This window comes from Poecilia formosa, unplaced genomic scaffold, assembly GCF_000485575.1.
Source record: "Poecilia formosa unplaced genomic scaffold, Poecilia_formosa-5.1.2 Scaffold0, whole genome shotgun sequence".
Lineage (NCBI taxonomy): Eukaryota > Metazoa > Chordata > Actinopteri > Cyprinodontiformes > Poeciliidae > Poecilia > Poecilia formosa.
This window is the reverse complement of record NW_006799939.1, coordinates 1,305,432-1,322,251: the sequence shown is the minus strand read 5'-3', so window position 1 is coordinate 1,322,251 and position 16,820 is coordinate 1,305,432. Positions and strand designations below refer to the sequence as shown.

At 38.4% G+C, this 16,820-nt stretch overlaps 1 protein-coding gene across 1 annotated transcript in view; it reads right to left on the bottom strand.

The window, feature by feature from the left end:
• Nucleotides 1-8,479, bottom strand: part of adamts16 (ADAM metallopeptidase with thrombospondin type 1 motif, 16) — a 47,218-nt gene extending 38,739 nt beyond the window's left edge. The window contains exons 1-3 of the mRNA XM_016668037.1: nt 7,892-8,479; nt 7,656-7,743; nt 3,265-3,623 (exon numbers count right to left, since the gene is read on the bottom strand). Coding sequence (XP_016523523.1) covers nt 3,265-3,623; nt 7,656-7,743; nt 7,892-7,981 — 537 coding nt within the window. The 5' untranslated portion in view covers nt 7,982-8,479. The remainder of the gene's footprint in view (nt 1-3,264; nt 3,624-7,655; nt 7,744-7,891) is intronic.
• Nucleotides 8,480-16,820: the final 8,341 nt, after the last annotated feature.

Sequence of the window (16,820 nt, the reverse complement as noted above, 5' to 3'; positions counted from 1 at the left end):
CAAACTTGGCCTACATAGGTGCATCCATAATGAAATAGAATATTGCTAAAAAAGATAATTTATTCTGGTAATTAAATTTAAAAAGAAGATTCAGATAGACTGTGACAATGCTAAGGTTTTAAGGAAGCCTCAGTTGCTTTAACAATGGCGTTTGGCTCGTTGTTTTTTCATAGGTCTAGTGTCCCATAAATTTCATCACTGCAAAGATATTTGATGGGGTTTTATGCCAGTCCAACAAGCATGATAATCTTGTTGTCATTGATTAATTCTGATATTTGAATCCTTGGCAGTTTGAATATTTCCCAGGTCCTGTTGTAAAATACAAACAGCATCTGGACACAGTTTGTCAGCAGAGGGAAACAATAAGTGGTCTAAGATTTGCTGGTTGATAGCTACTTTGACCTTGGACTTAAAAAAAGCCCCACGGCGAACCAACACTTGCAGATGAAATGTGGACGCACCACACTAGACATCAAGCACCTGGTCCCAGTACTATGAGAACTTGATTTTGACATGAAATAGAAAATGTACAATCATGTCAGTCCACCAAGTGTAGGGGCTGGCACAGTTAGAGCAGGAAAAAGTAATCACTTTCCAAATAAAATCTTTGCATTTCCACATCATAGGGGAGTGCATGGCCCCTTGTCATGGGCACAGTGTTGCAGTACCAGACAATTTGCCTGCAATGGCTGATGGTACTTAAGTCAGTCTCTGATCCAATTTCAAGACTGGAAGGACATTAGACTACCAGCTTCTTTACGAACAAACATTTAAGACTAATTCCTCCAAACGAAGAGGAATAAATGATTGAAAAAGCATTACTTTGTGTGTAATGAATTGATGTTAGTGTGACATTTTGACTTGAGTTGCTAGACTAAAATTACTCTTGTGATTATGTTCTTATTTGCTGAGATGTACTTGTACATCAAGGAGCAACAAAGGACCAGAAAAACCCCAAAACTTAACTAATGACTCTCTTAAGGACTATTGTAAAGTCAGCAGTCTTCTCATTGCTTGTGTAGGCCGTGGCAAAGTATCTCTCTAATAAATGATGAGTAATGAATTAAAAATGTATTCACTGCTTAATTATTGATGCTGATGTATAAGACATGCATCTATGCATTAAGACATGCTCAGATTATTTCCTTCTAAAACTAGCCAAATCTTCTCGACACAAAAACCCCCCCCTAAAAATAAAAATAAATAAAACTTGTGTTATAGGTACTTCTTTGGGGGAGTTTAATTTAATGGCTAAATTCATGTTAATACTTATCTTACAATCAGTTGCTCTTGGTGAGATAATGTTGTGAAAATACGTGTTTATAAAAACAAAACAAACATGGTTCGGAGCCTGGTATGAGACATGTGGATATTTTGGGAACTTTATCTTTTCCCTGAAGCTTTAATATCTTTGATTGCAGACAAATAATTGCAGTTCCCCAACTTGCACCAGAAAAATTCCAATTCCCTTTGGATGCGTTGGCCCACTTTGTCCTGGCCAACATCCACCGTGAGAACCACATTTATGGGCACTGCGGCTCTTCATGGCTACATTTTTTTTTTTATTTGGAACTCCTCTGAGCGGATACACATGTACAGATGAACAAGTGTCCCTTGAGATGTGCCATTCGAAATCTCTAGTTTCAGAGGGCAATTCTCAGACACAGCGGTGGTTTCTACAAATCTAAACATTACCAGTATGACTCAGGCTTTTAATACGGTTAAAGACAGAAAAGAGGCAGACTGTGGTTAAAGTGAGTCATGTTATTATGTTAAGAAATGTTCCTTTTGAAAACCGAGAAAGTGATAGGATTTTAAGACTAAGAGGATTATACCTATGTCCATAAAAGTTTATTTTTTTTAATTTTTAATTTTTTTTTTTTATTGAGATGGGCTAAGAGGGCTCAAATAATACTAGAGGTCAGCACTCTGACTTACCAAATGCCATTATTATTTTTTGTATTATATCACATTTGTGTCAGACAGAGACCAGGGTGGTCACTGTTGAAATTAGGCCATTCTTCTGCACAAACTAACAGCATAAGTATAAAATTCTCTTCAGCGATGCAATACCTGAATGAAATTACTTTTATTAAGCTGAGGAGGGGTGCCTCACATAAACTAAATTGTCTCATTAAACCACCAGAAATAAACAGAAACAAAACATACAGGTGGTGCTTTTACAACCTTAGATGGGATTAAACGCAGTTTATGGTTTCTGAATGTACATTGTTTTTTGTTCTGAAAAGTTTGCCTGGACAAGTGTCACTTCTATAAGGTGCTTCGATACATTTCCACTAATGTTACCTCGCGTAAAATGCTATTTGGGGAAAACCAAATTAAGTTTTCGACGTTTCCACTGAGCATCAAGTAATCCAGTGCCTAGTGTCTATTAAACATTTCTGGGTTAAAATGCAAATTTTCTTCTCTCAATTTACAAACATAACTATAATCTGACCCTGTTGTCTGATTTAATTTGATTAAATCTTAGTCTCTCATTTTTCAGATGATAACTGAAATGGGTTGCTAACTTCTTTGTTTCTTGATGTGTGGGCTTCAGTGTGTTTATATTATCACACTATTTGGCTCCCAAACTCCTGATTTTTTTTGTAGTTCGGGGAGTGTGATTAAAGCACTCCATGGCGAATGTAAATGCTGCCAAAACCTAAACTAAATCAAGATTGTCCCAGAGATGCACTTTCAGTTCAAATGACCTCTTGACAGATTAAAAAAAACAAAACAAAAAAAAAAAACAACAAAAAAAAAATTAAGTTTGCTTTGGAGCTATTTTGTTACCTATTCTGCCATATTGCAACTTCAAACATTTATGTATTTATGGTATTTTATTTGATATTGCAGCACAAAATATCGCATAATTGTGAGGTCGATTGATAGATTTTCAAACTAGTTTACAAAACCAAAAATCCTCGAAAGAATGGGTGGCACGTGTATTCAATTCAGATCCTGCTAAACAAACTCAGGTGTAGCCAATTGCTTAGAGAACACACTAATTAGTAAATAGAGTCCACCTGTGTGTCATTTAAGCAGCCTAAACCCAGATGTTCTCTGAAGGTTTCACAGTTTACCTAATGAACACGAGAGAACAAACAGCACAGCGATCCCAACTAAATACATCACAGTGAGCGGTAGTAAGGTGAAAAAGTTAAATAAAAGTTCTTGCATAGTTCTGCTAGGCAGTGCATATTCTCGCTTCTATCCAGCCGGCGTAGGCTGCAACCTGATTCTGTGCGTGTTCAGACTCACCATTCCCAGGCATGTGGACAGTGCCACTGAGGAGTTGACCCTTGACCTCAGCGATCCCTGGTAAAAGCAGTGGTCGTCTTGGTGGTAGGCCCTCAGGCTCTTTGTGCCGTTTCTTCCCAGGACCTGAACAGTGAAGCCAGGTGCCATCAGGCTCTCCGAAGCCTCCCTCAGCTCCAAGTGGAAATCCTGGCCCAAGCCCCTGAGCTGGAAGTGGACTGCTTCGCGGCTGCCGCCGGTTTCTGGATGTTCCGCATCTGGAGTCAGGGATCGACGTCGTCTTCTGCGCTTATGATGGGCGATTTCGTGAGAGATGTACACACCTTGGTGGTTAACCTCATATGGGGTTACTATTTCATATTCTGGGTGGAAAATAAGAGAGGACAAGAAGAAACGGGAAAAAGAAAATTATTTATGCAAAATTGTATAAATACTGAAGTCTTTGAATTAGAATGCAGTCTAAGCAACTATATAAGTATCCCAGTCATTTAATGACAGTGTTTACTCTTTGGACATAGAGAAAGTGTGGAAAATGGTTTTTGTCTGACTATCATCCAAAACTTCAGACTTCTAAGGAAGCCTTGAACCTAAACAAGTAAAACACAATTTGAGAAATATGTGGCAATATAAAGCTTGGTCTTTTACTCAGTGAGAGAGGCAAAAAATAAGCCCAAATATCTTGGATGTTGCCATAATGGATTCAAAAGATGTATGATGCTGTAAAGAGAATCTAGGCATGAAAAACACAATAATGATCGAGTCCGCTTAAAAACAACAAAAATAATTTCCTACTAATTTATGCTATACAATCCTCTAAATTGCAATGTTGGTTAATGTTGGTGAAATTCCTTATATGCACAGCAGATTGTTGCAAACCAATGCCATTTGATTCAAGTTTAAAATATCGTAATATTTTCACAGCATTGTGTGTTTGAATACATTTTGTCTGTCTAGTTCTACATTTATTTTAGAATTGTATGGATACAAGAACTTAACTTAAAATCCCTGCGGCAGCAATGTTGATAAATCATTCAGTGTGTGAACCTACCACCTCCATGTTTCACCATGGACGGTTAGCATGCGAGTATCGATGTTTTGATTTCCAAACATACCTCTGCTTCTTTAACTCGTTATAGACACAAGTATATTTAGTAACCTGAAAACATCCAGTAATGAGAGAAGTAATTTTTCTGTAATGATGGTGTATTTGTGTGTAGATGTTTTATGAGAGAGATTAATACAATTTGGAATAAGGCTGTAACACAACAGAATGTGGAAAAAGTGAAGCGCTCTGAATACTTTCCCGATGCACTGTAAGTAGGCCGTAACTGAAACAACCCTAGGTCTTAACAATACTGCCAGTCTTATATGGCAGGCTCTGGTATATAATTTCACACAATATCCTTTTTCACATATAGATCTACTTTGTTTTCACACTTGGTCTGTTTAAACTCATAGGACCCGACTGCCTACCTAGCTACTAGAATATTTCCTTTTACATAATCCTGAGTCAAAATCATTGAATATAAATTCTGACCAATTAAGTTCAATGTTAGTAGCTTTGATAACGACTGGAATGCAAGAAAAAAACAAACACTTTTTAAAAAATTCCTTGGCAAGAATGAAACACTTTTCTCCTAAGTCTGTGCTGATTACCACAAAGTGAACATTGTTCTCCTCGCTGTATTTCATCTAGAATAAAACGTATAACATATTTTTTCCCATTTCTTTTTTATGTTCTCCTTGACCTTACTCGTATATTTCTGCTGGCAGGGTCAAGACATAATTACAAGTAAAGCAGGCTTTTCCGAGACAGACCCTTCTGCAGAATGTGAGTTATGTTAGATTTAGTGTTTTACTACATTTCAGACTGCATAACTGCAGGTCATACAGGAGCATGGTAGGGGGTCACAAGCCTGACCCCTCAAACTTTTATACACCTTCGGTAAGAGAAACTAATGGACAGTTCCCCAAAATTTGATAATCACTTAGTAACTCCCTTAAAAGCACAAAAAACCCAAAATAACAGCACTTATGTTATGAATTGTAACAGAAAGTTGCAATTTAAATTGCCTGGTAAAAGTATTCCTGCTCTGTAGTTGTAATGTTGCATCTACAAAGTTCAGAGTAGTTAAGCGTTTTATGTGGTTGACCAATAAAAAATGAAGCATGATTTTGTTTTGAGAGGTAAAAGATTTTTGGTTTGGAAATACAAATCAATTTCTAAAGCGCGCTGCTCATTTGAACAGTGCAGTTTTAAGTCTTCTCTGTGATACACCCTCATCATGAAGGTCGTGTTGTTGCAGTGAAATTTAATACAGGGTTACGTCATGAAACAACGTTCCAAGTTCTGGATGTATAATAGAGTGATGATCATTGGGGGGCAATGCAAACATAGGACAGAAGATACTGTTAAACTAGACCAAACTTAAAATGTTTGCCTTACATGCAAAGTGGGACAGTAAGCGAACTTGGCAAATCACTCTGAAATGCCTCCGCCATGTCAAGAGCTTTCTTCAGCAAGGACAGGCTAGCTGGTCAGAGTAAATGGTTACAGAGATGGATCTAACCACAGAGAATACTGGAAGAAAAGCTGCTAGAGAATGGAGTGGAGGTTCACCTTCCAGTTGGACAATAATAACGACTAGCAGCTAAAATGTAAAGGTTTAGATCAAAGTTTTACATTTGAGCTAAACCTCTTATATCAAATGTAGTCAAGGCCATCTTGACTACATTTGAGTAGTCAAATGTACTACTCAACTACAACAGGTAGATGACTACAGGTCAAGACCTCTTGTACGCAAGAGGTCTTGACTTCAAAGGACTCAGTATTAGTCTGTCTTACAAAAACACAAGAAAACATGTTGAAGTTTGTAGTTACAATATGACAAATACAACTGTTAATGTTCCAAGATGTTAAAACTTCTGAAAGATATTAAACACATTATTACAGTGTAGCACTGACGGAGTCATGGGTCATTTTGTCAGGTTAAAAGGCAATTTAATAATAGTAATCTTGAATGTATTGTGAGTTAGTCATTTTTCTTTTGGTCATGTGCAGTGTGAGCTGCTTTAATAATAAGTAAATATAGTCCAGACACATGGTTTGGCTCTGCAGGCTGGTAGACAGTGTGTCATCACAAGCAGTGTGACTGACTGGGGATTTGAACTTTGTTGTGCGGTCCATCTTCAGGCAGTCATAAAGATCTTGCCCACAGAATGACATACATCCACTCTCATTAACACATACATATATTTTAAGCACCTTGCTTTGCATAGACTGCACCAGTTTCCAGCTACAGCGGAAGGCAACCATCGAGTCTTTAAGTATGAGCCATTGCTCTGTTTGAATGAGTAGAAATGCAGCGATAAGGTTTATGTTAAGCAAAAATGGATCCTCTCTCACAACTTTGTCCTGCATCATCAGCACAGGCGCACATACACAGACATATGCAGACACCCCCCTCTTCTAGTTAGCAGTCCCACTCCAAGTAAAAAAAAAAACAAAAAAAAAAACAGCTGCACTGACCCGTGTCTGACAATACTCAAACAAAGAGTCTGCGGGAAAAGTGCACACAGACACACAAAGTTTGTCTGCTGACGTCTGCTGAACTGAGACAAGATCTTGCAGTTTGTTAGTGTGTTGGTTTAGTGAGTCCTGACGGCCATTAGCACTGATAAAACAGTGAGAAGTCTGACTTAAAGTCAACACCGGTGTGAGCAGTGGATTTATATCCTCCATTATTTCCATCGTGTCAGTGTGAAATATGTTGTGAATGTTTGATGTAGATGAGCATCTGACATACCAATGGAAGCATAATGAGGAAGTGGAGTATTATCACACATAGAAGTGACAATATAATAAGCAACGTGTTTCTTCAAAAACAAGTAGACTCAGCCTTGAAACCCAAACTCCAAAAGCAGACGAATATGTTTGCTTACACTAATAGTTAGCTAATAGCTAATTAGCTAACCAGTGCATTTTCTCAGATCTTTGGTACGGCTTAGAAGTCTTTGGGTAGTCTATTCTATAGTTTTAGTTAACATGTCTCGTACTATTAACTTCATTCATACAGAAGGTAAATCATTTTAATCATTAAAACAATAAGGCGGATAACAGGGACCAGCTGCTGCAGCTGCAGCAGCAGCAGCAGACACTGGCTATTTTCTGCCAGGTTGTGTGTCGCCTCCCCGTGGTGAAGAGAGGAAACGCACCGCACAGGTGAGCGCTGACTCAGAGATGCACGGAGCAGCGGAAAGACTTTCTTGGATTCGGACACTGCAGAAAAACTCGCTATGATAAAAGTACGCTTGCACACGCACGTCACAACACGAAAACTAACATTTGGGATTTAATCAGTCAGATATTTATTAGCTTTTAACACCTGACGTACCTGTGTGGAGAGGTAAATTAAGCGACCGAAGAACCGCCGAGGCACCTTGATACCCGGCACGGTCTGCACCATTATTCAGAAGCACGCTCTGCGAAGAAAAGGGAGAGTGAGCGTGTCTCCCGGAAACCTACTGGTATGCTTTCAACAATTACATTATAATGTGATGACTTAATAGGATCTGCAGACATGTGCGTGCGTGCGCAAAGGAGATAATTAATCCAGTGCAGCAGACTTACTTTGCTCGATGTGACAAAGCAGATGAAGCACAAAATCAACCACCGCGTCAGGCTTATATCTACTCCATGAAAAAGGCGCAACAAAGCCATCTCTTTGGATCACCTCTTTTTATGTATGCAATATATATTATAAAAAAAAAAAAAAAAAAAAAAAAAAAAAAAAAAAAAAAAGACTCGGGAGATCTTCCAGCAGCTTGAGTTGAGAAGTCAAACAGCGGCTGCAGCAGTTTGGTGAACAAAGCATCAACCAGTTTTAGATGTAGTCTTCCTTAGATGAACCACTTTGGTATCCATTCCTCTCCAAGCGCAGAGTCCAGATGGAAGAAGAAAGTGCATGAACTCAGGTCCTCTCCCCTGTTAAGTCATGTTTCCTTTTCTCCCAACAACAATCATCCCCCCTTTCCCCCCAGTCTCCCTCAGCACTCACTCCCTCTGGCGCGGTCTGCGTCTCTCGCTGCCCAGTGTCCCCCTGCGGACCACTTGGACTCCCAGTGAAATCATGTGATTGTCATAAATAGGCCGTGATTCTTATTGGCAATAGCAGACTTCTGTGAGAGTCGCACTGAGCCCTTTCCTCAGTGGAGTCTGCCGAGGCAGCACTGTACGTAACAGTGTGTGTTCAGAGGAGTGAGCGCAGGGGTGGCGATAACTAGACTCCGGCTTGCAGCCAATCACGTTTGGCACCTGCGTTTGTATCGATCGCTCCCGCAACTCTTTCATAACACACTGCAGTGATAGACTGGGGGGGAAATGTCCTTGTATCCCATCAAATGAGTTGGCATTAAATATGGTTAAAACTTGTCATGATTACTTGGTGATATGCATGACCAATCACCAATAGCCTACCATTTTACTCCTAAAAGAAGCTGTTGTTACACAATGTTCCCAAGATGTTTGTTTTGAACTTCCCAGATGTGTTAATTTGCTTTCTATTAGCAATTAAGTGATTTGTCAATATTGCACTGAGCTCAAATCAATGACATTCACTTGCCATACTTAATTGCAACTGAATATGTTTTAACAGTTAATTTATTTCAGTACAGTGCGTTTATCTAGCGGCAATTCACAACTAATATAATTTTAAGACATTTTACTAGACAAACAGATAAAATTTATTTGCAGAAATAAGTCATCTGATCAGGTCAGTCATCCAGAGAGATTCAAATTCTATTGCAATTTTGGTTACAATACAGTGCAGTCAAATTTCATTTAATGCCAATTTACACACAGACACACAAGAAATGAAACACAAGAAGCAGCGTGAGTTCACTTTCTATGTTAACAAAAATCTACTTTGCAGCGGTAGCTCCATGTAGTGGCAGCTAAACAAACTACATGTAGTTTGTGGCTACGGTAATTCCTTCAACTGCTTTGTCCACAATAGAGACAGAGCTACAAAGGAAATGACAAGGCCAGGTGCACCATTTGCATGGTCTGATATCAGCAACACATTTCAACAAAGAAATAATGTGTAACGCTTAAATGCAAAAACAGGAAAATGACTTCAGGAACATTTCACAGATAGCAAAGTTTTCATTTGTATGAGAAAAGAAGTAGCATCTCTTGTAACAACATACATTTAAACAAAATGCATGTTTTGTCAGTCTCCTCAGATGAGGGAACATGCGATTCGAAATGGGCGGCACATAATTATAAAGTACTGCACTACTCACATTGTGTTCAGAATATAAGCTCAGGTCCTGCCTTTGCCTGAGTGAGCGAGTGAACATTTCAAACTCAGCAACTCTCACCATAGACTTTCTCATTTTGACTCAGACTGGCACAGTCTCCTGCCTTTGGTGTTAACGAGTAGCTACAGTAGCAGAGGCACACTGTAAAAGTCCTATTCATTACCACTGTAAGGCCAAGTTTACAAGATCTCGCAACAAAAAAGACGACAGCATGGTCCCTGCCAGGAAGAGTGACATTTTGTCTTGTTGTGCACATACAGATTTTTTTTTAAACCTTTTTTTTTCCCCACATTCAAGGTGAAAACTAAGAAAATCTGCTTGAGAACAAAACAAAAAGTAAAATGTAATTTCATAGAATTTAATTTCCATCCCTTAGTATCTATTATAGTGAATCTAATTATGCAGAAATAAGAGTTCAGTAGTTCTAATAGAATCCTTCTGGTGAGATTTCAAAAGGTCCAACTGGTTTTATTATACAAATACGGCATATTCTATTAAAAATGAGTCGTAAATAATTTTAGAAAATACAGAATACCAGAGACAAAAAGTGGAGCTTTTGCCAGCATGGACAAAATGACAAGACAAAAAAAAACTCACCAAAACTTTGAATGATCTAAAACTTTACACAGAATGCTTGAGATGAAGATTGATTTTTATGTTCCAGCATCGCAGTGAGTCCAAGTATATGTCCACTTCAACAAAAGAATGACTTCATAAGAGGAAAATGTGTTTCTTCAAAAGATTTGAATTGGCTTAGCCGGAGTCCAAAACTAAATTCAGCAGAAAATCTGTGGTTATCAAAAGACTGCTGTGGACAAGACGTGTCCTCACAATGTGTTGAAGAACTTTTGCCAGTTTGAGTGGGCAGATATTTTCAACTCAAGAGATGGTACGCTACCAGGCTGTAACCAACAATGATAGAATGAAGGACTCAAATAAAAAGCTGCTTCAATAAAGTTAATGGGTTCTGGTGCAGGGGGGTCAAACTTGTTTTCATTTCGGACCACATCCAGATCACCAATGTCCTCAAAGGGCTTGTTGTGGCAGAATGTGAAGGTAAAACTACCCTTTAACAAACTTTTAAAATGTTGTAGCTTTCTCTGTATTCAATTTGCATTATTTTTAAGACTAAATAATAACAAATTAACAATATTAATGAACGATTTCATTGCACTTCCTATATGATTTGATTTGAGTGATAAAATATGATTTAAGGACACCCCAGTCATCTTGAATTTCCATTCCTGTGGGCCTCTGAAGTCTTGAGGGCCACAGAAATAGCTGGTGTTCCCTGGTTGTTGCATGTTTTCTTTTTAACTTTTCTTTGACACGTCACATCATAGTTTCTGATCAATCAGAGCACCCAGTGTTTTCCCCACTCAACTACTTAAGACTAGCAGCAGCAGTGGCTGACCTGCTGGAATTGTGCATCTGCTGAGCTCATTATGCAAACTACTTCTCACTTCAACCCTTCTTCTAAGAATGGTTGTAAACAGCGTAATGGAAATATGTGGTTTTGATGACGCGCTAAAGTCGCAAAAAGAGTAGGAGCTTCTTAAAGAGACAGAAGCCGATCTTATGTTGTCAAATTGCAAAGTCAAATTTCTTTTAAGTCATGTTTCATATACACAGCATTTTTTATAACAACTGATTGTGCTATAAAATGTCACTACATGCCTGGAAAACACAATAGCGTTGCAGTTGAATTAATTTATTACTTTTGTTCCACTAGATCACTTGGAAACAATTCTTTTCAAAGCTTACAAGAACATATCTGAACTTGAACTTGGTGATCTGGAACTTGTAACCCAAAGTTGATGTGGAAGTTACACCCTGAAGCAGGTAATTAGTAATTTGCAAGGGTTTAAAGCCTAAAATGTAACATTTGACCCCGTTTAATCTTCTCGTCATTCTCCTCGTCTCAGCTGTGCTCCACAGCTGCACTGATAGGCAGCATGCCAATGTCTCCTAACTCCCTACAATCATTCATAGAAGTGCTCAGAGTGTGGGAGCCAAAGGACTGTAGAATGACTCTTGAGCATTTTACTCTCTATAAAAGAAAACCAGATGAGATTCTCTGCTGCGTGGCAGCAGAAATAAATGTGGATTAGGTTTTGGTGATGAGTTGCTTTTAGCTGTAAATCTGAATATGTGCATCAAGGTGGAAGGAATCTGGTTCTGCTATAAACACCAAGTCAGCAGAGTTTAACTCCATTTTGACTCTGTCGCTAATAGTTTAATTATGAAATGGACTTTTGTCATTGCATATGGACCAAGATTTTATCATGTTGTTTTATTAGTGAGGACTTTAACATTTTCTCGCCGTTTCTTTATTTTGTGTCCGTCAGATCTCCTGCTTAGGGTTGGAGAGGATTTAGATTTTATCCCATTAGTCATTGGAAATAAAAGTTGGATACACTCTGCACAGGCTACCAGTCCATCACAGAACCAGCTTATCACCGAACCAACAGGCTGACTCAGTCCCACAGTCAATTTAAAACCAGTAGCTTGACAAAATATTAAAGGGAACTCATAAAGCCCACACAGCTGTAAGAGCAATAAAAGAAATGCTGACAACCACAAATATATAGCGCCTTCCAAAGGAAAGCTTTTAGGAAATAGACCTGGAAAATGGCTTATTAATGAAAAGAGTTTGGAAAGTTTTACTTGGTTTAAAAAGAAAAAAAAAATCAAGTACTGAAATTCTACAAAATAGCACAGTATACATTTTAAAATAAAAATACAATAAATAAAGTACATAGCGATCAACTGTGTTCCGAAGCAACCTGTTTGTTAAAAAACGCTGCTTATCTGTGATCATTTGTGAATATATGGACAAATGCAGATGATGGAGGAGCTGAGTAGGTATAGAAGAATTTTAATGAAAATATAACAAAATCTACAAAATACACACTTAGGAAACCAGCAAGGAAACACGCGGTAGAACGAGGAAGGGACGGAAATACACAAAAGGATCTGGTGAGCAGTGTCTGAAAATGAGAAGCTTAAATACTGACGAGGTTGAACACTGAACAAAAGAGCTAGGCTGATGAGCTAACTGATTGTACGTGCAAGTGGAGGGAGCAGGAGGCAGCCTGATGACAGTGGCACAGGGGACGAGACAGAGTACACCGGGGTTAAGGGAATAATAAAAAATAACCAAACTAAATAATAACCAGACTAAAGAAACCTAATAAAACTAAAGTAACAAAGAATAACTATAAGAAATATACAGAACAAGACAGATCTAACCAAAATAACACAGAGATTAACAAAACCCAAAACCAAGTCAGGCAACTGCAGATATGACAAAGACAGCAACTGCTTCCTGTTTGTAAAGAGATTATTTATGCTAAAGACAACCAACTACCAATCAAATATTTAATTCCACTGAACCTCAAATATGTATAAAAAAATAAAGTAGTCAACTACAAGTTGACTTTGAATCTCAACCTAGTGATTGTAAAATATGCGACCAATTGCAACATGGCACAATGAAGAATTCACATAGTAAGGAGATGAATGAATATGATTGAGATATCAAAGCCAAACAGTTAGCCTTTTTATGACTAAAACTCTTCTAAAATAAGTGAAACGATAAGTAAATATGAAAGCATTGACATCCTCAGAATGATATGTTCTAAGCCTGTTAAACTGATATGTATGAAGAAAAATAATAATAAAAAAAAACATCTCCTAAGTTTGCCAAATACTGGATTTAATCAGTGATAAAATACCACAATAAAAAAAAACAAATTTTAACCATATGTTTGGAGGCTCAGGAAATTTGGGCTTTCACAGTGTCAGCAGCGGCTCACACTGTAAAGCATCCCTTCTTCTCCGACATAGCACACGCCAGGCACACATGTGCGCTAGCTGTAGTGCAACACTTACTATGTATCTATGGAGCAACTGGTGTGACATGACGTCGTGAAGCAATACCCTCAGCGCTCTGCATGAGCCAGTTTTTCCTATTTGTTTTGCAAATCCAAGACAGCTGATTGGGCCGCAGCCAACCATTTGAACTTTTTAACTGTCTCAGAACTTTGCTTTGGGGCGTACAGAAGTTTATGGGGTTGTTTGGGTTAGATCAAATCGCAAGATAAAGAAATAAATAAAAGATGCTGAAGCAAGCGCAGCACATCCAGTAGATTGAACTCCTCTAGCAGCTGGGAGTGTTATTTGACCTTTGAGCCGGACAGCTCCTGTAAAAGCCCCTCCTTCTGTCGGTCTGACTGCTTATTCTTCTGGCCACTTGTCTCTATCAGCTTGGCTATTTGCCAGAATGTCTGTCTTCAATATCATCTGGGATGTACACAGGCGAGGCACTGATTCAGAAAGGAAGTTCATTCAAGAGCATGAATGTTCTGGTGGGTCAGGTACATAGTAAGAAAAGTTAGGGTTTGGATTTTGAGATCCGGTGACTGTGGAGAGATCCGGTGACATGTTTTCAAATTGTTTATACTAAATTATGACTCTAGTATCCAAATGTTTCAGGTGAAATTATTTGTAGTTATTTGGACCATACATTGTTTTCCCCAATCTATTCTGGGCAGTCCATCGGAGTTCTCAGTGGCACCTGGTAGGGTCTCCTTCTCATCTATTGTAATATTTGACATGTTGTGCATTTAAAAATAGTAGTCACCATATCTTAGTTGTAGCAATTGGTTCTTTGAACTACTCTTACCTTTTTTTGTTTGTTTTTTTTAACAGAATTTTGAACCAGTCTGGAAATTGACCGCTTTCCTTTTAGGACACAGAAGTGGGACACACTGCTGGGCGTTTTCTCCTTTTTGGATCATTCTCTATAAAACGTGAAAGATGGTTGTGAGTTTAGTCAGATCCGCTCACCTGGCAGCAGCAACCATGTTATTTTCAACGAAGCCTAAATCCACTTTCTGATCCTCACTTCAGCAAATTGTCTTCTTCTCGTTTAGATGACTGAATGCATGGTGTTGCTGCTGCATGATTGGCTGATTTGGTGTTTCCCCATAATCAGTAGAGGTGTTTGGTTGGGGACACTTAAACTGAAGATGTTGGACATCAGTATGACTGACTGCATAAATTACAATTTGCTGTATATAAATACGCTTTTAGAAACAATTTATGTAGTTTTATTACTTTCCTGTTTTGGCTTCTTCCAGGTATTCAAACATGAATACTATCATCAAGAGAACTTGTGTGTGCATACATGAGTGCATACACCCTCAGTTAATGCACTCTTGTGATTTGCGTGTGTGTGTGTGTGGGGGGGTGTGTGTGTGTGTGTGTGTGAGTTTGACAGACAGTCTGTTCATGTGTGTATTTTTATGCTTAAGAGTTTTGGTCTTTAAATGTGTCTGTGTGCAGCTGACAGCAGCTCTGAAATTCCTTTCTGAGCATCACAGAGGGGAGGCTAATGGGAGCTGACAAAGGAGCAAACATGAAGGGAGGCAAGAAAGGAATATGAAGGTGAGAGTGAAACGAGAGGAGGTGGTGGCTTCCAGCTTTGCTCATGACTGTGGGCTTAGTTAGTCTTTGAAAAACTCAGCAGCCTGTTAAAAAACACCGACATGTTTAGAGCTTTTATCTTAACCTTATCTAGTTTAACCTATACACATTGGACATATCGACTCTTAGTAAATCAGTCCCCACCTAAATACTTGCAGATGCTCAAGTTTGACTATGTTTTTTTTTTTTTTTTCAGAAGACAAACACTGATTTCATTCAATTCCAAATTATGCAAAAACACAACAATGGAAATTAAAGTCCAGAAGAAGACACACGAAAAGGTCAAATAGCAAGAGTACAATACTTTTACAAATGTACATCTATTTTTGAGTTGTTTGGATTCCCTGGTCCTTGAATTTAATTTATTGTTTTGATTTTTTATTGTTCAGATTATCAGCAACCTCCATAGGTTCTCATAATTTGTTTTTTTTATTACCCCCTTGTTTTCTATGTGTTGTCAGTCACCACCTGCTCCCCGTTTCCTTCAGGAACACCTGCATCCATTTACCTTATTACCCTTCATCAAATTTAAACTCCAGTTTTCCATAAGCTGCTTCCAGCTCCTCTGGTCAATTTCCAGTTCAGCTCAGTGGTCCCATAAGCCAGCTGTGCTTATACCTACTTCGCTTTTAGAGCCTCTTTCATTAATTCCCCTTTTCTCATTTTAATGTATATTTTCTTTTCCCAGCACACATAAAATTATCTTAATGTATTTGCCATGGCACCAATTATTCCATCATGAACACAATTACTTCAGTTATTTGAGAGCTTGGATTGACAAGTGGATGACTACTGTAACAACAACGGGTTCAAAAGATTATCTGACAATAAAGGACTGGGGTTCGTACACCATCACTTGCATGGTGGTTCAACTGATGTATGCACAAACAAATCCAGAGGTAGTTCAGTAGTTTATCAACTTTAAAATTCTAAGCATAAAAATAACGTCACAAAGAGATTGTCCTTTCATTTCTCAGAAGGCTTTTAAGACCTGACATTTGCAGATTTCCTTTAAATCCGGGATTTACAATCCCAACACTGACACCTTGTCTTATGAGGGATCTGGGATGTTTTTTCTTCTTTTGCTACTCTAGTTTTCCATCATGTTGCCATAATCATGTGCACATTCTATTATGTTTGTAGATCCACAGTATATCTAGTGCTATTGGGCACAAATGTGTTAGGCTTTCAGGAATGATTGGGGCAATTAGAGAAATAAATAAAGAAAACATTGCATTGTGCACGACAGAGTCTATAGTCTTTGCAAACCTTGAATCTGTTTGGACCTCTCAACACCTCAGTGACAACTGGGAATTGAGACGTGTTGCTGTTGTATTAACATTAGACAACATTCGGGACACTCAGACTCAGGATTTAGATGACTGATTAGTAAAACTATTGTGCTGATGTCAGCGCTCAACATTGGTTGGTTCGCAAAGAGTTGCAATGTGGGAGGTCTTGTCATGACCCCGCTTGACCCCAATAAGTAGTTATAGTTCAAACTGGGATGCAAGTTGACGTTTGTCCTGATTAATCTGATTAATAGCAGCAATCATCGTGGTGCTCTTTCTCTTTCCAAGTAGTGCTTTAGGTAATTAGTCCCAATTATCTGTCTGTTTATTTTTAGCAACAGTTTTATAAGGAAAACACTGGCTTCGCTGTAAGCATGTGACATGTGGTGTGTAATATGGCTGAAGACAAATTCCTTCATGAAGATGCGAGCTATCAAATGAAACGGATATATTTCC